The 25454-nt window shown below is 45.3% G+C and overlaps 1 protein-coding gene and 1 long non-coding RNA gene across 2 annotated transcripts in view; one reads left to right on the top strand and one right to left on the bottom strand.

Annotated features, from left to right (window-relative positions):
* Window positions 1–4713: 4713 nt before the first annotated feature.
* Window positions 4714–9729, bottom strand: LOC102132716 (uncharacterized). Its single transcript, XR_006693273.3, has 4 exons — window positions 9039–9729; window positions 7850–7922; window positions 6956–7145; window positions 4714–5528 (listed from the first exon to the last, which is right to left on the bottom strand). It is a non-coding gene; the product is annotated as an uncharacterized lncRNA (long non-coding RNA).
* A 377-nt stretch (window positions 9730–10106) lies between these two features.
* The window catches only part of ASIC2 (acid sensing ion channel subunit 2), a 1129045-nt gene continuing 1113697 nt past the window's right edge, over window positions 10107–25454 (top strand). The window contains exon 1 of the mRNA XM_005583416.4: window positions 10107–10897. Coding sequence (XP_005583473.1) covers window positions 10343–10897 — 555 coding nt within the window. The 5' untranslated portion in view covers window positions 10107–10342. The remainder of the gene's footprint in view (window positions 10898–25454) is intronic.

Below are 25454 nucleotides of genomic sequence, written 5' to 3'. Positions count from 1 at the left end.
TGTCTGCAAACATTTTTGGTTGTTGCAATTGGGGAAGGGGGTGGCGCTGCTAGTGTCTAGTGGATAGAGGCCAACGGTTCTGCTAAACATCCTACAATGCACAGGACAGCTCCCCACAACAAAGAATTATCCAGCCCAAAGTGTCAACAGTGTTAAAGTTGAGAAACTCTCATTAACTAATATAATGCATATACATTCTTGGCATAGTTATTGACATATAGCAAGTGTCTATCTTGAAGAATAAAGTTGACTGTGTCTGGAGAGAGTAATAGAATGCCTTAATGCCAGCTACAGCACTAGGATTGGAAACTGAATGCTAATTCCTCTCTCAGTCCCCTGCACACCCAGCTTCATCACAGCCTATTCCCTTGTGCTGACTTCGTGCATGCCAGTCTGGCTCATCCATCTGCCAGTTCCTTGGATGAAAGGCATTAGCCTGATTCCTCTTTGAATCCCTTCTGATGTTTAGTGCTGTGACTACACACAGAACACACTCCATTATGGTCAGTGAAACCAATAGCTGCCTTAGAGGTGGTTGGCAGTTTGGTTTGAGGAGTGGTAGAGATATATGGATGTAGGAGTCAATTGCTCAGAAAAGCAGGTGGGGCTCTTATAGGAGGCACTGATGAGGGACTGGGATAAAGAAGTGCATCCTCCAAGATCACTTGGCCCAGGCTGGAGGCTGTTCAGGCTCCAAACCATTACAGAGGATGAAGGAGCAAGAGTCCCTTAGTCTCTCCCCTGGAAAGACTGCTGGTACTTCTAAGGGACAGAGCCTGGGTGAATGTTCACAGAACCACCAAGGACTGGACTAGGTCTACAAGGCACTACAGAAGTCATCTGGCTCCTGTGTTTGTCTTAGGAGAAACCAGTGGTCCAGCTAAAAACTGGTAGAAGCTGGACCAGAGCCTATGGGAACACGTCTTAATGAACATAACATCCTCACAAGCTAGCAGAGAGCTTGATATACCAGAAATGCTTAGTAAGGTGTAAATGCCTCTAGAAGAGTTTCCTCTCCCATCTCAGGGTAATCAACTGTAAGGGTCCCTTCCTTGTCCCACGAGACCTAGATGGACCCTGGTCTATGAATATTTAAATCCCACTACTTGTCTGGTAGTTTCACAATCAAACCCTAATTCAAGATCTCAAGTCCACAGGGCATAATAGCTTCATGTCACCTGGGTCTCCTTTAGACAAAAGTAGTGATTATAACCATGGTATTAATAGTGACACAGTTACTGGACTTTATTAGATACTTATCGGTACTTTACACACTTTAGCTCATCACATCCTCCCATCAGTCTTATGGGGTGGGCACTGTTACTGTTCCCATGTTACCGATGAGCAAACTGAAGTTTAGGCAAGTTCAACAGCATGCTTCAAACAACACTGCTGGTGTGGGTGGGCCGAGGCTTTACATCCACAATCACCTGGATGGCAGCACCCAAACCCTTACCCATAACACTTCACGGCCTTACAAGGTACCTGGGCAGCACATGACTCAATGACCCCAAAGCTCATTCTCACACCAGCAGTGACACTGTGGGCAATTTACTTACCCTCTTGAAACCTTAGTCTCTTTGTCTGAAAAACAGGCAGAATAAACTCACAGGACTGAATGAGATGTTGACTCCCAATACATGTTGATTTTCTTTCTTCCATGGAAATCCAATCTGTACAGAGAACTGTGTAGGACATTTCAATGTCATGTCTCCTGATGTCCCCTAATCCAGAGCTCCCCCAGCAGTATGAACAGACACCTTGCCTTGCCCACCCCCACGAGTCTCTGGGGACAATGAAGTTGTGTCCCTTACTTCTTGATATCCTCCCCCATCATGTTAGCAAAGTGCCCAGACCAAAATTAGGCAATAAATCCTTGCTAAATTGCATGCATAATCAGACACAGAAAAAAGGAACACATATACATATGTATATATAGTATTTATACTTGTGTATTACAGAGATAGAGGGAAAAGACACCTCATTCTCACGCCTTCAACCATAAGCTCTAGTTCTCCTCTTTTTTTGCTTTTTAGATGAGACACACAGGGACACTCGGGGACTGAAATGAAGGACTTACCGGCTAGAGCTGCACAGCCAAGCCCTTCCTTGATGCTTTCTCTGCTCTCTCCAGCTCTCTTGCTTTCTCTTCCCTGGGGCCACGTCTTCTGATCGTGACCAGTCTAGTGGCATTACCATGCTGCTTCATATGTTGTGGCTCAGTGAGTTGTCTGTGGAGAAACTTGACTAATGAATAATGACAGAGTAGAAAGAATGTGAAATGTTGAGTCAGGAAACCAGGATTTGAGTCCCAGTTCCATTTATTATCTCATCAGGGTCCTTCCACTCTCTGAACCTCAGTTTCCTCTGTCATAACATGGAAACAGTGGCCCCTCTTCTGCTTATGGAAATCGAATAGGATCATGACTACTAAAGAGTTCCACATCAAGTGGGACACAGATAAAAGACATTATGAGTGCCTCATCCATGAGGTGAAAAGTCCCATGAGAGTAGAGACTATGCCTTTTACCTTTTGTTTGTTCCTTTGCAGTGCCTACCACTATAGAGGTGGTAAGTACACACCACATCCCCATGTAGTGCCTACATGTTAAAATACGTGTAATGAATTCATTATAGTACGCATAATGATGCATGGAGAAAGATGAACGTGATTACAAACATAGATGCATTTCTCCTTTTCCCCCTCAGTTCTAGTTTTCTCTTTCTTATTCTCATTTCATTACTTTTATTTCATTTTATTTTATGAAAGAGATAGGAAAGAAATAAAGTGAATTAAAATGAATACACAACTACTCGTGTGGGGAATATGGAAGTCCTCAAATGTGCATAGGCACATAAATGAAGTGTGCTGTGATCTGTACACACAAGTATTTTTTTAAAAAGTGGAGAGATGGATAGAGATGGGAGGAGGTGGGGGGTATGGCTAGAAGAGGGTAGGTGGGGTTGTTGAGTAAAGGAAGCTGTGTAATAATCACGATGATCAAGGTATGCTAAAATACCACCACTGCCAACCGCTGGTCACCAAAGATCAGAGGCAGCTGTAACCACACGCGTAGAACACAAGGGGGAGAGGAAGTTCCACCCAGGAACCGGGCAAGGACGAACTTCTCTAGCATTGTTCCTTTCCACCTGTATCAGGTGGTGCTGATACAGTTTTGTTGAAAGTCTGTCTGTTGATGGTGGGCTTCAGAGACTCTCTGTGCATTTCTCTTTATTTGTGAAGCAGTTGGCTCCAGAGATTGAGTGACAGAGAGAAAGCAAACAGAGATGGCTTCTTTCTTCTATTTTTCCTTCCCAGGGGAAAGAGGGGCAGAAGTAGAATAAAAGACGAGAACACATACAGACAAAAATAGAAAATAAAAATTATTTAGAGAAAAACACTTCCAGTAGAGGATGAACAGGAAAGGAGTGGTGTGGGGTGGAGTTTCACACCTTTGAGGAAGGGAAACAACATGAAATAAAATCAGAAATCCAAGTCTCCTGCTCCTGGGTACTTTCCTTCACCCATTGGAGAGATTCGAGCCAGGCCTGCTTTTTTTATTTAGGAGAGGACTTTTGTTTCTTTAAACAAAGGTACCTGGTTAAAGGTTCTTTAGGATCAGATGGCTGCGATCAGGCATGGTCCAGAAGCCCCACTTCAGACCAGTGGGGAGGTGTCAGCCTTTACATGACTAAGGGACTATAGGTAGGTGTGCCTCTTTAAAGCAAACAAAATAAGGGAAAATTAGAAGCTACTGATTTTATACCGAAGGGCAAGGACTCAAATTTCAGACTAATTTTTGACTATTAAAAAATTATTTGAGGATAAGGAACAGGTTGGAATTCCTCTTGTGAATTTTATTTCATATTGCACACCAGCATTTACTAAATACCTACTGTAAGTTATTTCTGTATGACATCATTATCCTGTTAGATTGAAAAGTGGAGAGAAGCCGGTATGGGAAGTGTCAAGGTAAGCAGTTCATTCCAAGTTAGAAGTGAAGACAGAATATTTCTTTACGCCAAGTGCAGTGCCCATGCCTGTGGCCGCTGCTTTGGGAGGCTGAGGCAGGAGGATCCCTTGAGGTCAGGAGTTCGAGACAAACCTGAGCAACATGGGAAGATCCCTCATTTCTACAAAAAAAATTTAAAAAATTAGTTGGATGTAATGGCACCTTGTAGTCTCAGCTACTCAGGAGGCTGAGGCAGGAGGAGAGCTTGAGTCCAGGAATTCGAGGCCACAGTGAACTATGACCATGTCACTGCACTCCAGCCTGAGTGACAGAGTGAGACCCTGTCTCAACCAACAAACAAAAACAATTTTTTGAATAGGGTAGCTAAACAGTATTCAGTTCATACCTAATGTCAACTTTCACCTGCACCTGTGGTTTTGTAGACAATGAAGCTAAGGAGTACTTGGTCAATAGCTCCTGAAGTCAGGATTTTTAAAATCAGGCAACCTCAGCCAAGATTCTCTGGGTGCACAGACTCCTCTTGCCCCCTACACTGACTCTGGCTCCAGTGAGGTCTTCCCTGGGTGGCGGGGGTAACAATCGACGGGGTTGAGTGGATTGGCGGGGTTGGTTCCTCACCTGCCTCAGGAACCAGGCTCAGGGCAGGCCCCAGGTTCCCCAGGATTAGAAGGTCCCCCATTCTTTCATCTCAGAGAGGGAACCTCAGCATCAGAGCTGAATGAATTCACTCATGAGTTCATTTGTTCATTAATTTTTATATTTCTGAGCATCTCTCATATGCTTCAATCCTGGGGATATAGCTTCTAACAAGCCAGGCAGGGTCTCTGCCCCTAGGTGGAGACTTACTTTCTGGTGGGACCAACAGATAGTTCACAAGGAGATGAGATGAACTGCAGAAAATGATTAGTACTGGGTAGAAAAGGAAACTTGTAATGGAATAGTGAGCATGGTGGAGGGTGGAGATAGGGAGACCAGCCAAGACCTCTCCGGGGCCATGACACAGAAGAAGCCAGCTGCAAGGAACTCTCCAGGCAGAGGAAAATCCAAGTATGAAACTCCGCAAACAGATCCGGCGTGCCTGATGCATAGGAGAAACTCCTCATCAGGTCTGGTCCTGGGTGGGTTACCAGAGCTGCCCTCAATAACCCCATCAAGGAAGAGAGCCTTTGTAGGCCCCACCCCAGAGATGCTGAGTCAGCAGGGGTGGGGAAGCAGGAATCTGCAGTTTAACAAGTGTTGGGTGATTAGAATTCACCTAGCCCTGCCATCAAACTGCTGGACCAGATGGTGACATGGGGTTAATGACCAGAATCCCAGATTCAAGCTCATTTTTATCCCATTAACTGGGAGTTTATGATTTGGTCAAGGCTTGTCAAACTGCAGCAGGAGGAGGAGGCCTCAGGAATGATTTAGCACATATGAAAAAACAGCACAGAGATGTTACAAGGTTTCCTAAAGCCACAAAGCAACACGAGTTCACTCTGGGGTTCAGGTCAATCGGCAGTTGGGAGCCCCAGAGGTCCACTCAGTGTGGACTGGTACCGTAGGTTTTGCCTGGAAAGAAAAAAGAAAACCAGCTATAGACAAAATCTGGGTGAACTACCCATTAAATGTCTGGCTTTGCTTCACACGCTTCCCTGGTATACTTGTCATGACAAAGTACTTGCTAAGTGTTCACCAGGTAACTAAATGGGAATAGGTGTTGTATGAGGTGTTTATTTATAAACCAACCAACAGCAAAGAGATGCTTTGGTTTTACAATAGTTGACCTTTAACCCTTCTTTATGGGGATGACAAACCAGAGGGAAAAGTTGTATTTCGAGGTCACGGAGTTTCAAATTATAATGTCATCTGTTTACTAGAACAGAATGTTTTTCCCCCCCTAATTAGGGGGTGGTGGCAGTGGCATGTACCCAGCACATGTTAAGTAGCAAATTAGCATTCGAGCTGAGCTGATTGTAGATCTCAGTTTCCTTAACTCTCCTGCCTGTTATTCTTTGCAGAGGCAGGAGGCTGTACCCTGAGCTTTTGACCCTCCCCAGAAACCAGGCTCAGGACTGGCCTTAGGTTCCCCAGGGTTAGAAGAGGGTCCCCCTCCTTGCATCTCAGAGTAGAAATCTCAGGGTCATCGAAAGTAAATTAATTCCTGACTTCATTTATTTATTCATAAATGAATAAATTTGCCACAGCAGAAATATGGGCATGTGGTCTAGTAGGGGGTTAAATTGCCTGATTTGCAAATGAGTTTGTCTGAAAAGTTCTTTAATGTTTTGTCATACACTTCACCAAAAAGACCATAATTATACACAATTAGGTCAATGCTTAAAAATCTGGGCCAAATTGACCCACTCCAAAACCAATCTCTGTTACCACTAGTGCCAAGCAAATAGGTATTGTAGACCTGATTGAAGAGGGGAATGTTTAACCAACTGAATAACACAAGAGCATTTTTAAGAATCATAGAATATCTGATGCCTTTATGTAAACCGTACTGCTAATTGCAAATGAGTATTGTCAATTAAAGAGGGTTTTTAAGAAGAGATATGTAGAAGCATTTTATTAGCCATCAAATTGAATTGCTACAGATGCTAGAAAATGTTATAGCAGTATTTCTTAAAGAATATTCTATAATTCAGTTCCTGTTCGAGACCGTTGCCATGATAGTTTGTGCCACTGAGGTCTTGTTGAAGCGTATCTATTGAGTGTAGACCACACCCTTCAGACTCAGACGTACCTGGATTTGACATTTAAGCCCTCTGCCTCAGCTGAGCCCTCTCCCTCAGCTGAGGGACCTTGGGCAAGTTAGCTGTTTTCTCTGTACTCAGCTTTCTCATCTGTAAAATGGGCTTGGCAGTACCCTCCTCTCAGAGTTACTGATAACATCCACCAAATGTTAAGCACAGAGCCAAGTGCCCGGCTGTGAAATCCACCATTAGGGCTATTCTCTTCTAGTTCCTGCCTCCCACCCTAAATTGCCTTACCCTCTTGGAAAGCTTTAGTCAAGAGCTGCTTCAGAAGACTTTGAGAAGACCTTAAGGCCATGGACAGGAAGCAGAACAGCATGAGGAGTGTGTTTGACCCTGGTCTCCGGGAAGGGATGGTGACACTAACAGGTAAACACTGCTCTGGGCAAATGATGTCTGCTAGAGATATCAACCGTTCTCCAATCACCTGTAAGAGAGCACCAACATCAAAAAAGAATGTTCTCTTCGTAGTCATCGAGAGAAAGTGTCAATTGCTAAGCGTCTAAATTGTACCAGACACTTTATAATCCAGACCTCATTTCATTTGAACAAAAGTTCTATGAGGCAGGATTCTAAGCTCCATCATTTTGGAGGTGGGGAAACTGAAGTTCAGAGAAGTTTAGTCACTTCCCCCAAGGTCAAAGGCACCATGTTATGTTTATAATCCTTAAAACAAACGAATGTGGAAGGGTAGAGGTAAGCAGTCAGAGTCTAAATGGGAAAGGAGCAATTAGAGCAACCCCAAGACCCATCTCTGCACACACGAGAAAACATGTCTGGGATATGAACTGAGAGAAAATATGATCCTGTGAAAAGAAGAGGCTTCATGGAGAAAACAGATCTAGGCTGGTGGGGAGGAGGGTGGAATGCAGCCTGGGAGACGGCTGGAGGTGGAAGGAACATGAAGGGATATGGAGCAACAGGATTTCCAGCTGGGTAGCGCTAATACCAGGAGCCCATGAGCCATGTTGCTTCTCTTGCTGTCCACGCTGTGGAGCAGGGACTTGTGTGCATACCTATCTCTCTGCCTCCTCCCCCGCTGATCCTTGAGTTATCAAAGGAAGGACATGTATTTAATTTTGTTTCCCCAAAACCATACAGTGCCTGGTACAGAGTTAGAGGCCAACATACCTATTAAACAGGTGGATGAGCTGAAGATTAGCAGATTAATCCAGGAAGTCTTCCTGTAGGAGAGGGCCTGGAGCTGGAAAAAAAAAAAGAAAGAAAGAAAGAAAAAAAGACAACAGAGGTGTGGTGTGGTAGAAAAAAAAGGCATAGAGCTGTTTTATATAAGTGAGGAACTGACATGTGTGTATGTGTGTGTGTGTGTGTGTGTGTGTATGTGTGTAATCAGGGATAAGGCATAGAAAGGATTGCTCCCTTCCTAAATTTGGGAAGAAGTGTTCCGGATCTGCTTTAACAACTTGCATTTTGGAGACAAATATGCCTGAGTTCAAGTCCCACCTCTGACACCACAAACTGTAACTTGGACATAGCACTTAACTTTTGTGAGCCCCAGCTTCCTCACCTGTACAATAGGAATAATAACCTGTCAAGATAGTTAAGAGGGATAAGTAAGATGATATGACACCCTCACACAGGTCCTGACACATGGTAGACCTTTGTGAATTTTGATCCTCCTGCTTTAAAAACCTGTGTCCTATCCTAGAAGTCCAGGACCTCTTGGTTAACAAATATGTGAAGTTTATCAGCCTTGGCCATTTGTGCTTGCTTGTGATGCTTCTGTTCTCTGAGCTCCCAGGATCAATAAACCACTGATTAATGCCTCAGAGTGCACCTGGACGTTATTGTCAGTGGACCTAGTTTAGCAGGGGTCCAGATGGGATGAAAACATATTTCAGAGTAGGGTTAAACCTAGAGGGACATGCCCTCAGCTGCCTTCTCCACCATCGTCCAAGGAGTATGATTTAAGCCTGGAAAGCCCTGAAGATGAGAACTTGGCTCATCAAGGTGACTCCATGTGGCTCTGCCCCAGCTTGGCAGTGTGGCTTGGGATGGCCACTCAGACTTTCTGTTCTCTTCCTCCTGATGGGGATTTAGCACCATTGATTCGGTAGGTTCTAGTCATTTGAGCTCTGGCATGGGACAAAAGGGCAAGCCACACACACTTGCTAGCAGGAGCTGACTGCCAGTGGAGTTTCAGGAAAAAGGAGGTAGGCGGCGGAAAGACTAATTCTTTGCTCCCACCTATAGTTCCAGCTGTGCTTCCATCTGACAAATCAGGATCAGAATACACACACACACACACACACACACACACACACACTGCCCTAATGGAATGGTTTGCAGCCAGTCCTACCTGGAGTCCCAGTTGTCTTTCTCTTTCAAATACAGACTATCCCGACAGCTATGTGGGGGCGGGGGAGGGGACTACTTGTTGCTCTTTCTCTGAGGCTCCAGGGGCAACCTGGCTTTTCTGTCTCAGGAGGGGCTCCTGGCTGCTCCCCTAGAATGCCCCCTCGCTGTCTGCATCAGAGGCAATGTGGGTTTGGATCGCCCCCTTCCTTCTGCATTTTTAGCATTCTCCGCTCTGGAGATCCCAGGCTGGGTCTAACCTGGGATCCCTGACATTGATGCAAAGGAATGCCGCCTCCAACCTCACACCTGGCTCCTGGGAGTTTAGCACTGTCTTCCTGCCACCCGGGGGGCGGGGTGTCATGTCAACCCTCGAAGAAGCCCCCACTAGCTCCCCTCAAAAAGGGCTAAAAAGAAAACTTGGAGAAAGTCCCCAGCCCCCACCAGACCTTCTCCCCCGCCCTGTCCCTCCCCCAAAGGCAGCCTAGCAGGGACAGGAAGCTGGGGCGGGAGAAGCAGGCAGGCTCTGTGACCTGGGGGTTGTCCCTTTTCTCCGGGAAGGCGGGGGGAGAATGGATCACGGTCTGCGCCCCCCTCTTCCGTCCCCAGTCTCCGGATACCGGTCCTCGTCTCTCCGTGCCGCGCGCTGCCTCCTCTCCCCGGTGCTAGCAGCGGCCGCTGGCATTTGGAATTCTGCCCACAAAAGGGGGCCTGGAGGAGGAGGAGAGGAGGGATGGAGGCCGGCGGCGAGAAACGGCATCCGGAGTCCAAAACATCATGGGAACAAGAATCGAGCGGCGGAGCTCTGAAGGCTGTGCCGCTGCGCCCGACCGCAGTGCATCAGCGTGGCCGCCCTGACATCCCCCAGGATGGTTAACATGGGGCATTATGCGCTGGTTAACAGGCTCCGAGCTGCTCAGCGACTTGTTTTAAGCATTTTCTCCCTCGCTCTCGCTTTTAATCTTGTCTCTAGTGGCGTGTGTAGGGGGGAGGACTTTATTTCCATTGGCTAAGCTCTCCCTTCCCACCCACATCTCTTCCACATCACCTTGGTGTCTCCCTAAATAAAACCAGCCCTCCTTATCGCCTGGAAAAAATCAGGAGCTAGAGTTTGAATGGGTTTTATATAAACACTCACCCCTGTCAGCGTGCGGCTGGGCTCTCAGGATAAACTCACAGCTTCTGGCCCGATGCTTGCCTTGCGTTCTCTCCCCTGAACGTCAAGGTTTAAGCAGAGCCCGAGGACTGGGAACTCTTCTCTGAAATTCGACCAACCTGAAGCCAGTTGCGGAACTGCACAGGGTCCCGATGGACCTCAAGGAGAGCCCCAGCGAGGGCAGCCTGCAACCTTCTAGCATCCAGATCTTCGCCAACACCTCCACCCTCCATGGCATCCGCCACATCTTCGTGTATGGGCCGCTGACCATCCGGCGTGTGCTTTGGGCAGTGGCCTTCGTGGGCTCCCTGGGCCTGCTGCTGGTGGAGAGCTCTGAGAGGGTGTCCTACTACTTCTCCTACCAGCACGTCACCAAGGTGGATGAAGTGGTGGCTCAAAGCCTGGTCTTCCCAGCTGTGACCCTCTGCAACCTCAATGGCTTCCGGTTCTCCAGGCTCACCACCAACGACCTGTACCATGCGGGGGAGCTGCTGGCCCTGCTGGATGTCAACTTGCAGATCCCGGACCCCCATCTGGCTGACCCCTCTGTGCTGGAAGCCCTGCGGCAGAAGGCCAACTTCAAGCACTACAAACCCAAGCAGTTCAGCATGCTGGAGTTCCTGCACCGTGTGGGCCATGACCTGAAGGATATGATGCTCTACTGCAAGTTCAAAGGGCAGGAGTGCGGCCACCAAGACTTCACCACAGTGAGTACTTGGTTTTCAGCTCACTCTGGTCCTCTGGAGAAGTGGTGCGCTGGTGGTCTCCTGCTTGGTTTGGGGTCTCCTTGTGCTTTGGGACAGGAGAGAGAGCAGTGCCTCACCCGAAGGCCACGAGGGTAGTTGGTCAGAGTTGTGGGAGCCAGTTGCAGGGAAGACTACCGACCAGGATAGAGCACTGCTGTCAGTTCAAATATGGAGGGTGAGTGGAGGGCTTGCGGTGGGGGATCACTTCCCCAGACGTGCTGAGTTGGCTTCCTCCCAGTCAGAGGGTGGAGGCCTGGGCTGTCCGTTGTCCGGTGCGCTTGGGGTCCGAGCTGTGTGATTGGAACAGCTTGTCATTGACGAGGTGGCATTCTGTGTGTGTGTGTGTGTGTGTGTGTGTGTGTGTGTGTGTGTGTCTGCTCGGAAGTGGCATCAGGCACTGCATCCTGTGGGCTGGGCTGGAGCTAAAGCCGTCAGAGAAGGGGGTGTGGGGCCCAGGCAGTCTGCCTGGCTCCAGTGGCTTTGGGAGCTTGCTGGAGCAGGTGATGCTGCAGAGGTGTGGAAGTCTCCTTGTTTCCTTTCCTTGTGTGAATTCTGAGCTCCATGTGGGGAGAGGAGAGGCCGGGGACCCCAGGGCTCCATCTGATCTGTTGGCAGGTTGAAGCAAAGAGATGTTCAGAGTGCTTGGGCAGAGAGGAGGGTCTAGGCGGAGGCACGTGTGCAAGGCGGTCAGGGAGATGCCTGTGAGGGTGAACCGGTCCCGGCTGCCTTGTCTGGGAGCTTTGGCTTGAAACTCAAAGGCTCGGTTTTCTCTATGTATAATCGCTTAACGAGGTGGATGCAGGAGGAGGGGTGCAGGGAGGGGGCGAACAGCTGTGGGAATGGAAAGCCTGGAGGAGGAGTGTGGAGCTGAGTAAAGAGGAAAAGCGGAGGGGGATGTGGCTTACGTTCAGGATGGGGCTTACTGGAGGGGCAGAGAGGAAAGGATGAGAGGAGAGCTATTGCTACCAGGGTTCTCTCCTCAGTTAGTGGGCTGCTAGGCATAACTTGGCATAACAGGTCAGACAGCAGCTGCTGACTACTCTTTGCTGCCAGGCAAGTCTGGGCATCAAGGGCCCTGGGACCCTTCTGAAGTCCAGCGTGGCTGCTTCCCCCATAGCAGCCTTAGTGAGGATTGAGAGCTTTTGAGTCTCAGAACATTGAACCAAAATGCAACTGCAAGTTGGGAACAGCAGGTGTAGCAGCTGGAAAGGGCTGACCTGTGACACCAGCACTTGTCTAGGGTCCTCTGCCTAATGAAGACATTTCTTACCTTTCCTGTGCTGCATCCATTCCCCACCCCCTCTTGAATTCACCAGCCTCTTGCTCTGAGGTTCTTTTAATGCCATAACCAGTCTCTGCCTGCAGCCTCTGTGACTGCTGTTGGCTATCTCTGATTCTAAAAAAGCCCAGCGCGCCGGGGGCATTGCCTCTCACAGTCTGTGTGCTAGAACTCTGTTTCTTGGAGGAGCTGTTTTGTATTATCCCTTTTAAGCCTTGTGAGGAAGAGCACAGCAAAATTGGCAGTGGTGTATGCTAAAGAGGAAGCCAGTCTGAGCTGGGGGAAGGGACCAGTAATATTGGAAGCCCTTCTAAATGGAGCCAACAGGATCCTAAAACATGTCATGCACAAATGATGTCTTAGGTGGCTTGAGGAGAGATAGAGAAAATGCCTTATTCTTGGAGGCTGAAGCCATCACTACATTCCACCCCGTTCTTTCTAGCGCCTGGCAACGCTCAGCTTCACCACTGCACCGTGCAGCTTGGAAATGCACTCAGCTGTTCCTCTGTCTGCCTGAACACACATGGAACACACAGACGACACAGAGGGTGACACAGAGAGAAACTGTAATAAGTAGCAGACTCTGGGTTGAGTTCTCTAGCTTCCTCCTGATTGCATGTCCAACTGGTGGCTTCTTCTGAATCCATGTCTAAGTTCCATTTAGAAGTAAATGTTTTATGACCCCAGGCTACTGTTTTATACTTGGACCATCATTTGACTTGCTGGGGTCCCAAGAGGCCTTTAAGATCAGACCTTAAAGTTTGCCTGAGCTTTTGACCTCTTTGTAATGTTTCCCAAATAGTGAAATTGCCTGTGGATAAGGTTTACTGCTCTGTCAGTGGCATGTCATTAACTGCTGTCCTCACCAAGTTCAAGACTAATCTATCTGAGTGTCCATTCCTTGGGCTGACCCTCTATGTGTGACTTTCCCCATCATTGAAAAGGGAGTGAGCCTGAGTGCTGCTGTTCAGGTTGTTCAGGGAGTGTCAGAAAAAACATCTACTCCAAGACAGCCCAAGGAGGCTCCAGCAGGAAGGCTGGTCTCTGCCCCCAGCCTGGGCACAGTGGGCAGCAATGCTGAGCCTTTACTAGAGGGAACAAGATGCTGAGTTTGCTCAAGACCTTGCAGTGAGGAGTACTCCTCCTGACTCATCCTTGTCTCTCTGTCTTTTTTTTTTTGGCCTGGGATATAAGTATCCCTCTTATTGGGCTGCCATACCAGAAGAGAGCAGAGAGCCTGGACAGGTGGCTGCTGGAGAAGCCACTTGACCGGCCTTCTCTTATTCCTTGTCTCTACTGCACATCCCTCTCCAGTTGGCTTATTTATGAGGCTCTATCTGGGGTTGTACCATGCTAGGTGACTTCTTCCTCTAAGTGTGGTGGCTGACTTATTAGAGAAGTTAAGTATGGGGGAAGGGATGTCACAAGTGGATGGCTTTTCTCTGTATTTCTTTTTCTATGAAGCATACCTAGTGGCATCTCCAGTGCTAATGCTGTAGCATAAGCTTTCTTATTCCAAGTTCTTAGCTGATGTGCAATGAAGTGCGTAATACCCTTTAATTAGTGAATGAGCCATGATTCTAGCAGAGTGAGAGAAGGCTGTTTGCGGAGGGTAAAAGTCCCAGGGAAGCCAGGTGTGGGATGCTGACTACAATGTAAACAGGTGTGCTTCATGCTCATGCAAGTACACTCTTAGCCCTCACTTAGGACAATCTGATTTCAGATAAGCGTATGTTTTTTCCTTCCTGGAAAAGCAGAAGAAGGCTTTAATTTCAGATTGTCTACTTAGGAAGGTTGCCTCATTGACCTAGTGTGGAAGGAAGGAGGAGGGATTGTGTCTCTGGCTGTGATGTTGGATAATGTGAGTTCAAGATTAAGAGTAGAAAGACATAGGTTTGAAGCCCAGCTACAACATTGTCTTTCTTATTTGCTGGTTGTATCTTGCATTCTCTCTAGGCCTCAACTTGGTCATCTAACATGTGATAGTAAAACGTGACTTACTAACCCACAGGGATGTTGGGAGGCAATATATATGTCCATTGTGCCAGCTACAAAGATGGAAGGTGGGGTTGGTTTCCATATTAGTAGTCGGGCTATTGTTGTTCAGCCTAACTGCCCTGTTTGCAGGAGTCAGACCTGATGAGTAATGCTATAAAAGATGAAACCAGGGAGGGAGAGGAGGCTACTGCTTTCTCTGTTTGGAGCAGTGGGTTTAAGTGCAACCTGACTGAGATGGTTTCTTAGAATGGAGGTCACAGTTGGGTTCCATAGTTAACTCTTGCTGACAGGTGGTGGCCCCACAGCTTGTGACCAGGACATGACTGCTTTATGTTTTTTCTCTGCTCATCATGTTAGGGTTCATCTGACTCCAAGTACAGAAATACAAATGACACTTCAGTTTCACACTTAACCGACTTTCATAGTTGTATGTGTTTGTATTTTAAATTTGAGAATTCTTAGGAAATATATTTATTTCTTTCCTTAACGAAAGAAAGGTCTCTCCACTATGAGATCTTGTTAGAGGCACTGTATAGATCTCGTTAACTGACATCACCTAATATTATAGAGATGATGGAGGTGAAGGTTTAGAAGATCACATCTTTGGAATTCTCACACAAGGCCAATGGGTCTATAGTTCATATATCTTTTTAAAAAAATATTATTATGATACTATGAACATGTAGGTGAAGAATATGACTTTTAGGGAGAAATCTGAGCTGGAATTCCAACTCTGCCACCAATTTGCTGTATGTTTTTGGACAAGTTTCTTAACCTCAATTGTCTCATTTGTAAATTAGGAACAATAATATCGACCACTCGGAGCTATTGTGCTGACTCAGTGACATAAAGTATGTGAAGGCCTACTATGTGGCAGGTGCCTAGAGCAGGATAGGCCTCTTGCTTTGCTTAGTGTCCCACAGGAGCTCACACACCTCTCAGTCTAGTGGTTTGCTCACTATTCCATACTATAACTTCACCAACTACTTTGGAGCACAGGCAACTGCTGTGTTGGTATTCTCAATTCTCATTATATGTTAAGCTTTCACTTTTCTCTGTGCTCTTCATATTAATTCTGCTGCTTAAACATCCTCTCCTTACCCACCATCTTGGCTTCCACATTGAATCTCATGCTCCCAAACTCAACTCTAGAAAGCTCGCTTGTCCTGGGCCATCCCCCACCCCCACGGGAATGGGTGACCTATGCACCCTGTGCACAGCTTTTACGGCAGTGTGTCATAGTGCTTCATGCATGGTTATTCCTTTGTCAATCAAATAGAGCACCTATTGTGCAGTGTGATAAAAATAGACTACAGTCTTGCCATTGTAGAACTCCCAGCCCATTTCCCACCCCCTCCCGATGAGGTGATAGCTCACTGCAAGAATGTAGTCTTGTTAAACCCAGACTCTGCATACATCATGCTAAATATGGGGGCTGCCCACAGGAAATACCATGACCCAGGCATGGTTTGCTAATTGAATAGTTACTTGCTGTTCCTGGAATAAACCCAGAACCCTTTGCTCATGGACCTTTCCCACTTTACGTCTTTACTTTTTTTTTTTTTCTTTCTCTTGAGATGGAGTCTCACTCTGTTGCCCAGGCTGGAATGCAGTGGTGTGATCTTGGCTCACTGCAACCTCCACCTCTTGGGTTCAAGTGATTCTCCTGCCTCAGCCTCCTGAGTAGCTGGGACTACAGGCACGTGCCACCACGCCCAGCTAATTTTTGTATTTTTGGTAGAGATAGGGTTTCACCAGATTGGCCAGGCTGGTCTCGAACTCCTGACCTCGTGATCCGCCCACCTTGGCCTCCCAAAGCACTAGGATTACAGGTGTGAGCCACTGCGCCTGACCCTCTTTACTTTTTATACCTCTTTCTCCATGTCTGTTTATCTAAATCCTAGTCATCCCCCAAAATCCAGCTTTACCATCACTGTAGCCTTCTCCAGGAAACCATTGCCCATCCCCTTCTCATTCCCATAATCTAAATTACTCTCTTTCTCGTCTGTCTTCTAAACAGCATTTTGGTTTATTCCTCTGTTAGAACAGTCATTACTCTTTTTCTTGCATTAGAATCATGAAGTGCTTGGGCTAAAAATGACCTTAGAAATGATTTAATACCCTAGTTTTTTAACCACTGATAATTTTTCATTTTAAAAAGTTTATTAGTAAAAGGTACATATATTTATGATGTACAACACTGCTTTGATGTATGTACACATTGTGGAGTGGCTAAATCAAACTATTTAACATATGTATTACCTCACATACTTACCATTTTCTTGGGGGGAGGATAAGAACACTTAAAATTTACCCCATTAGCAATTTTCAATATATTGTTATTAACTGTATATTATGATGTACAATAGATTTCCTGGGCTTGTCTGTCTTGTCAAACTGAAATTTTATGTCCTTTGATCCATATCTCACCTGTCCAACCCGCCACTCCCCAGTTCCCAGTAATCACCATTCTGTTCTCTGTTTCTATGAGTTTGACCTTTTTAGATTCCACGTATAAGTGAGATCATGCAGTATTTGTCTTTCTGTGCCTGACTTATTTCACTTTGCGTAATGTCCTCCAGGTTCATCTATGTTGTCACAAATGCAGGATTTTCTTAGTTTTTAAAGGCTGAATAGTATTCCATTGTGTATATACATTACAAATCTTTATTTATTCACCTATCAATGGACACTTAGGTTGATTCCATATATTGGCTTTTGTGACTAGTGCTGCAATAAACATGGGAGGGCAGAATCTCTTTGATACTGATTTCATTTCCTTTGGATATATACCCAGTAGTGGGATTGCTGGATCATATGGTACTTCTATTTTTAATTTTTTGAGGAACCTCCATACTGTTTTCCACAGGGGCTGTACTAATTTCCATTCCTACCCACAGTATACAAGGACTCACCTTCCTCCATATCCTTTCCAATGCTTGTTATTTTTTGTGTTTTTGACAACAGCTATTCTAACAAGTGTGAGGTAATATTGCATTGCTAACCAGTGATACTTTCTACAAATCACATATTTCTTTTTTCTCCCCTCCTCGTAAGGCCTGATGTCTTCACTCATCCTTGTATTCTCAGCACCTAGAATTGCTTAGCACATAGCTGTCAAACTGTTTCTTCAGAGTTTGGGTAAAGTAGGTTTGAAGTTTCTTTTAATGTAAGATAACTCTAGCTGATACATGGTGAAATTGTTGTTTCCCAGCTTCTTTTTGCATCATGGGTAGCCAGGATTCCACCTGCACTGGGATGACTTGTCCCATTATTGTTATTGTTTAATAATACACTTTCTGATTATAGAAGTGATCCATGCTCATTGGAGGAAATTTGGGAAGTTTGGGAAATAATAAAGAAAGGAGAAACCTGGGCAATCCGGTGAAACCCAGTCTCTACAAAAAATACAAAAACTAGCCAGGAGTGGTGACACATGCCTGTAGTCCCAGTTACTAGGTGGCTGAGGTGGGAGGTTAGCTTAAAACTGGAAGGTCGAAACTGCAGTGAGCCATGATCATGCCATTGCACTCCTGCCTGGGCAACAGAATGAGACCCTGTCAAGAAAAGAAAGAAAGAAGGAAGGAAGGAAGGAAGGAAGGAAGGAAGGAAGGAAGGAAGGAAGGAAGGAAGGAAAGAAAGAAAGAAAGAAAGAAAGAAAGAAAGAAAGAAAGAAAGAAAGAAAGAAAGAAAGAAAGAAAGAAAGAAAGGAAGGAAGGAAGGAAGGAAGAAAGGAGGAAGGAAGGAAGGAAGGAAGGAAAGAAAGAAAAGAAAAGAAAAGAAAAGAAAGAAAAGAAAGAAAGGAGGGAGGGAGGGAGGGAAGGAAGGAGAGAAGGAAGGAAGGAAGGAAGGAAAAATTGCTGTTAATCACTTCCCAGATATAATTACATGTATTATTTTAGCATTTTGGGAGTACTCCTATTCAGCCACGCAATATGTGCATGTGTGTGTATTACTAGGCCTGGGATCTCACTTTTTGTGCATCTGGTGTCTTGTCTGCTCCACAGTACACATCCAGTCAATATTAGCTTGCTCTCTTCTTGAGTCCCCTGGGGAGTCTTGAGGTCATTAGAAGATTCCTTCCTTTTAGGCTCAAAACTGAACACCAGTTACTCTCCTTTGATGGCACTTTATTGATAGTACGGCTGTTTGTTTATCTGATGCCATCTTGGTCCTACTGTTTCTTGAATGTTTGCTAAGATGCACCAGAGATGTGTTCCTTTACACAAAGTCACACATCCTGACAGGCCCAACCCTGCTCTGTGATGAGGCCCAAGTTTGAGTCAACTCTGGTTCTTCTTGCAAGACCATCCACACTGCAAGCCTCAGCACACAGATGTAGACCCTGACTCTCCCCATCTGTAAAGTCTCTAGGTTCTATGTCAAAATGGCCTAAATTGCAACAAATGTAAAATAGATGATTTATCATTTTCCTTAGGATGCTCTGAAGTCTTGTGAACATTCGACATGCCCTTGGAGGGGCAACCTTTGTCAAGTCAAGCAAGTTTTCCATGATGCCAGCCTGCATTTGGGATCTTCCAGTTTAGAACTTTAAGCTGTAAGCTCTCTGGAAGTCATGCTTTCAGGGGTATATAAAATTCTTTCTGATGTGATGAAGGGGTAAGACAATGACTGAGAGCTGACTATTTTGATGACCCACATCGTCTACTTGCAAAGAAAAAACTGAAGCTACTGTACAAGTTCCTAGATAATGCCTGGTTTATTGTTGGGTGAATCTGTATGTCTGTGTCTCTTTCTCAGCAAGCTTTTAGACATCCAGAACTGCTTAGAAGGCTACCTGGAAGCTTATTGACTGGGGTGTTGGTTCCTTTCTTCCTCTCTATTGTAATTCTCTTTTCTTCTCTATAGAAAGTTCTTCCATTAATGAAGAGATGAATTTAAAAAAGAAAGTTGGCAAAGTGAATCCTAGTTTGCTACTGATTTCTTTTGTAAGAGCTGAAATGTGATCCCATTAAAAAATCTCTCAAAGACTGAATTGGTAACATTTAACATGAAGTTTGCTATTAGAGGTGGTGCTCCATAAAGCAGGCTACATGTCAAAGTGCCAAGCACCCTATTTCCTCCATGAGACTAAAATGATACCACATGAGTCTAGAGAGACCTGAAAGTTTGCTGTGTGCTTTCTCTTTTTTGTAGGATGTTTATGTTTGTTGGAGCTGAGTTAAAATATCTAACTTGACCAGCAAGGCCATTTGACCCACAATCTATTACAACGTGAAACCAAGCCTACATCACCCCTCCCAGTTTGAAACTCCATATAGCATGTTTCACTCATGCATTTGATTTAAAATCATACAGACTGGGCTTAGTGGTTACAGGATAGCAGCTGCCTCCAACACTCAGAAATACCACATGGTTATTATTTGATAACTTGAAATTCTCTGATAAAAGCCTGTTTATCAGGTTGGGCTTTATTTGAGGACAACATTCCCCAAAGTGCCATTCTTTGGATGCTGAAGCATCTTTCCATCTCCCAGTACTTATTTTCTCCTGATTTCGATATATTCTCTATTGATTGCCTCAGTAGCCATTGGAATTTATGCTCAGAAGAAATTAAGCATGTAACAGAGAAGCAACGTATTTGCCTGGATTTATGACCTATGTAGATTTAGTTGTACAACCTTCAGGAAGGTAATAAGCCTCAATGGGCCTCAGTTTGCTTATCTGTAAAACGAAGGCATGGAATTAGGTGGTTTCTAAGGACTTGCCAACCTGTACCACTCTAATGCAACAGAACATAATAAACATTTGTTTTCTGATCCTACATCTGTTTGCTGAAACTCAAACTTTAACTTATGTTGGAAGTGGGGAACAGTTGCTGCTCATTTGCCACCAGATCTATTTATCTATTTATTTGTTTGTTTAATTATAACAATTTTATTTAGATAGATATGTGCAATGGAAGCAGAAACACCTAGATGCACTGAGAGGCTGCAGCGGGATGAGGGAGACCCAGAATCTTGCTCTCAAAATCCTGTTTAGGAGTCATGAGATGCCTGGCTGAAGCTCGTCGGTCTGACTCAAAGTTTGCAGCACAGTAGTCCAGCAATTGAGGGCAGTGATTCACTCTGGGTCTTTTTTTTTTTTTTATATATACTTTAAGTTCTAGGGTACATGTGCATAACGTGCAGCTTTGTTACATATGTATACTTGTGCCATGTTGGTGTGCTGCACCCATCAACTCGTCAGCACCCATCAACTCGTCATTTAGTCACTCTGGGTCTTACATGAGTGAATTAGCAAGTGTATCTGTGGAAGGCGCTGTTAGCCAGCCCAGATCCTCTTTACTGCACCTGTAGGTAGAGCACATAACAGCTTAATCAGTCCCTTTCGTGGGGAGGCTGGCCCTTGGTGCTGCCTCTTCTGGAGATATCTGGGAAGTTATTCACCTCCCCACCACCTGGGGGCAGCCAGTGGCCAGTGACTGACTGACGGGAATAGGAAACGCCAGTCATCTCGCCTCAAGATGGTGCAGTTGTGGTGCAGTTGATGGTGCATTGTGGTGCAGTTTACACTCAGTGCTTCCCATGGGATCAGGCTGAGCTGGACTTCTCCTGAAACCACATTCATGCTTACCTTTTCCCCTGCCCTACCTTCCCCTTCCCGCTTCTAGGCTTTTTATGAGAAACTCCCTCAATAAATCACCTGTAGAAGGTATGCCATCTCAGGCTCTGCTAGGGAACCCAACCTGTGTATTGATTAGTTTTAGCTTCTTTATCCATATGGTAACATGAACAATAGTCTAGGCATGTGGACTGAAGTCTGGCTTAGAAAAAAATACCTTTTTCAAAAATCTTTTAAACCTGGAACTTTCAAAATCTGTTGCTTCAACTCAAGACTGATAACAATTCCCAAGGGTGGCCTTCATAACTCAAATGAGCATCTCTCTGATTCGGGATTCACTACTCTAAGCACAGTGGGTTTGTTCCCCCTTGGAGATTTTTGCCCAAAGAAACCCCTTCCCAAGGTTTCCCATTTCCTAAAAGCTGAGCCATCCCCATTCTCCCAGCTGTTATTACATGCCCCTCAGCTGCTCACATTCTAGCATACTTTTATCAGCACCTGCATTCTCATTTCCTAAGTTTGCTCTCTCAGAAAAGTTCTCTTTCCTACCCTTCTACCAGTCTTCACTTCCATTTCTTCCTGAATGTACATCAGCCTGGCTTCAAGCCATGAAGAGGAGTCTATGCATTTGATGTTGGCAGTGTCCTGAGCCCATCGATAAAGTAGAAGGCAGTGAGAGATGTATGACTGACCAGAGGTGATGCTCCTCATATGTCCCAGAAACCATGAGTGATGAGGAGTGTATTAAAGAATGGAGACAGTTTAGCCTGAAAAGTGAAGTGGGTGACTCAAGGGCTGTTTTAAAATACTTTGAAGGCAGTCATAGAGAAGAGGAATGTGGCTTTCTCTGTGTGAATCCAGGGAGCAAAGCTAGCACCGAAGTCTGGGCAAAAGTTTAGATAAATGGATATCAGCAGACTGGAAGGAGTTGTCCTGGGAGTCTAGAGCGCCCTGTACCCTACCATCAGATCTAGCTGAGGCCAAGCAATTGCTTATTGGCAATGCTGTAGACGTGGATCAATGTCAGGTAAAGGGTTGGATTTAATGACCTCTCAAGTTACTTCCAACTCTGAGAGTCTTTGATTTATTTCCTTCCTGCACAGTTAGTTGGGGTCAGAGGTGAGGGACATTGACAGATAGCATTGGGAAAAAAACTGATAATAGATGCAATCCAGCATATCCAGACAACAGAACCACCCCATTTCCCAATACTGTGTAGTCTTGAAGCTAAGTGTTTCAGAAGTCAGGAATAAGAATGGTGCCACACGAGACTCTCTAGAGACAAAAGGGTGATTATTTCAGTTCATCCAGATGAAGAGCAGAAAGTAGGTGGCTCGTGGAAGCCAAGGATTGAAGGGGCTGTTAAATGACCTGTGCCTCCTAAAGTGTGTATGAATGGCTCCTCAAGAGGCAGTTCCCAGAGGAATTTGTTATAAATTCTGGGAGCTAGAGCCAACCTTAGAGAGCAAATCTTGGGTTGTGGTTGGGCATGGCCTAGCTCCATATGGAGGGCTGCAGAGACTGAAAGGTTTATGGACTAGAGACAACTCTAGGTTTAGTAGGGCTAGAGATAGACCCAGCTATAGGATTTTGGAAGGAGGCTAATCTGGCAGAGAGAATGTCCTGCCCAGGAGCACTGATAACAGACAACAAAGGCATATCTGAGCTTGGGGAGCTTGGCAAATGTTGGAAGGATGAAGAGCTCTGGCACTTGAGATAATAACATAATGAAGTACTTTAGTCTCATGGTACAATCATGGAATTTAGTGCCAGACAGGCGTAGGTTCCAGGTTTGCCTGACCTTGTACAAATTACTTAACACCTCCAGACTTCAATATCCTAATCTATTAAATAATAATAATAATAATAATAATACTTTTACTTCATAGGATTGTTTGCAGCAATTGAGTGAAATAATATAAGCAAAACTTTAAGCATTATCCCAGATACGGAATGTCAGCTGTTTTGTTACTGTTGTTACTGTTATTATTACTAAGATGAGCTGGTGATACAACATAGTGACAGGAGATCCAGGAGAAAAAGGATTTTTTGGAAATCTATATTGACAGTGTAGTATCAGGAAGGCCCACGAAAGTATGGGGAAATGAGGCTGTGATCAAGCCAGGGACCCAGCTCCTGCTATTACAGTTGAGCATAAGCTACTGTAGACATGCAGGTCTTGTCAAAAAGACCTGCTTTTTTGTTCATCATTGTGTAGCTTACAAAACCTGTTAATAATGGCTAACATTTTCTGAGCACATATTGTATCCCAGGCACCGTTCTATGCACTTTACATGGAATACTTCATTTGGTCTTCACAACAACAAAGTGAAATATATAATAGTTGATATATTTTTTTTTTTGTATGGAAAAAACTGAGGTTTAGAAAAGTGGAAGAATTGGCCTATAGTCACTTATCTTGTAATTGGTGGAAGCAGTGTCTGGTTTCATATCCTAAATGCTTTCTTTCTTTTTTTTTTTTTTTTTGAGACGGAGTCTTGCTCTGTCGCCCAGGCTGGAGTGCAGTGGCCGGATCTCAGCTCACTGCAAGCTCCGCCTCCCGGGTTCACGCCATTCTCCTGCCTCAGCCTCCCGAGTAGCTGGGACTACAGGCGCCCGCCACCTCGCCTGGCTAGTTTTTTGTATTTTTTAGTAGAGATGGGGTTCCACCGTGTTAGCCAGGATGGTCTCGATCTCCTGACCTCGTGATCCGCCCGTCTCGGCCTCCCAAAGTGCTGGGATTACAGGCTTGAGCCACCGCGCCCGGCCTAAATGCTTTCTAAGATGCTATTTGATCCTCACAATAACTCTGAAAGTGGAAAAGTACTGTCTTAGTCTTAGTCTGTTTTGTGTTGCTATAACAGAATACCCGAGACTGGGTAATTTATAAAAAGAAAAAAAAAGAGGTTTAGTTAACTTATGGTTCCGCAGGCGGGGAAACTCAACATGGAGCAGCCGCATCTGGAAGCTTCTGGAAAGTCAGGCCTACTACAGACATATGCCCAGATCCCAGAGACATGGTGCTTGTGATATGTAAACATCATGACTGCAAGATTCTAAGCCCATCTTCCCCGAAAAGGCAAAGTTTCCTCACAAGTTTGATGCCCAGTGTTCTGGCTGTACTCCCATTGAAACCAGCTTCTTCAAAGATGCATGACATCAGCCCAAAAACCACCTGAATATTCATCAAAAGAAAAGGTCTGCTGAGAGCCTTGGGCTGCATCAAAACATGGCAGAGAAATGGGAGAGGAACCAGATGCATGAAAAAAAGGCAAAACACAATAGGCAACCTTGCTTTATAACAATCTGCTCTCATGGGAACTAATTCATTCCTACAAGAAGTAACCCAGTCTAGCAAGAAAGACATTAATTCATCTTAATTATGTAATCACCCCTTAAAGGGACCACCTCCCAACACCACCACATTTGGGACCAAGCTTCAACATGAGTTTTTATGGGGACGTACTATATATATTCAAACTGTAGCATGTACCAATGTATCTATTTCACAGTTGAACATAGGTAAGGCTCAGAGAAGCTACTGGCACAGGTCACTCAGTAAGAAAGTGGCACCATTAGGGATTGGAGTTCATGCCGTCTGATTCCCTTTAGGGGTTCTCTGTAAAGACAGCATGCTTTTTTTTTTGTGCAGGGCTGAGCTAAATGAAGTCAGGCCAGTCATCAACAAGTCTTTAGGTCTTAGTTCAAAAAAGTCAGTCAGGGCCCAAGGCCACTCAGTTTATCAGTATCCTCCTCTTGGAAGCAGAAGCCTGGCAGCTACTGGACCTGAAGGAGAGCAGGAGAGGTGAGAGGAGAGGAAGCCTCAACTCAATGCTGTTGAGCTCAGCTTTCCAGGTAGCCGTCTAGCTGTTACCTGCAGCCCTTGCCTTTGTGCAGGTAAACGGAGAAGAGGTAAAGATAGCCCCAGTTCTGCGTGGCAGAAGGCAAAATGAAGGGTTTGGGGTTGCAAGACAATATTCTAGCTTTCCAGAACAAGGCCTTCCAGTCACAATTCCATACTTAGGGGGGAATGAGCAGCACAAATGTAGTCAAAAGACTGTGGTTCTGAGAGACATCCCAGTTCAGACCTTTTCTTTTGATAAATAATGCAGGTGGCTTCTAGGCTGATGTCATGCATCTTTGGGGAAGCTGGTTTCAATGGGAGCACAGACAGGACACTGTGCATCAACTTTGTGAATAAAACTTTCCCTTTTCAGGAGAAGATGGACTTAGGATCCCGTAACCATGATGTCTGCATATCACAAGCACCATTGTCTCTGAGAGTTGGGCATATGATTATGGTACTCCTAACCTTCCAGCTCTGCCAGTCTGCACTAATTCTTAATTCTCTCTTACCTTGATTCTGTGCTCGGGAACACACAGGTGGAGTGCCAAGCCATTCTATAGCACTTGCTTCAGGAATGTAGAGAACCTGGAGAAGTCTCTTCTTGCCAGGGTAACACTTGACATTTCTCCAAGTTGCCAACTAGTGGGCTCAGCGGTCTCACATGAGGAAACGAGTATCCCTATGCAGATGTGCGTGTGATTCTGCTGTACTAGCTCCTTTCACCTCCACTTCTCCATTTTAAATCTCACTCTAGGTGGAAGAAATGATAACTTGATAACAAACAGATATGTTTCAGGAAGCAGGTGGCA

The sequence above is a fragment of the Macaca fascicularis genome, chromosome 16, assembly GCF_037993035.2.
Source record: "Macaca fascicularis isolate 582-1 chromosome 16, T2T-MFA8v1.1".
Taxonomy (NCBI): domain Eukaryota; kingdom Metazoa; phylum Chordata; class Mammalia; order Primates; family Cercopithecidae; genus Macaca; species Macaca fascicularis.
Note: the sequence above shows the minus strand (reverse complement) of the source record. Positions and strands in the feature narration are given on the sequence as shown.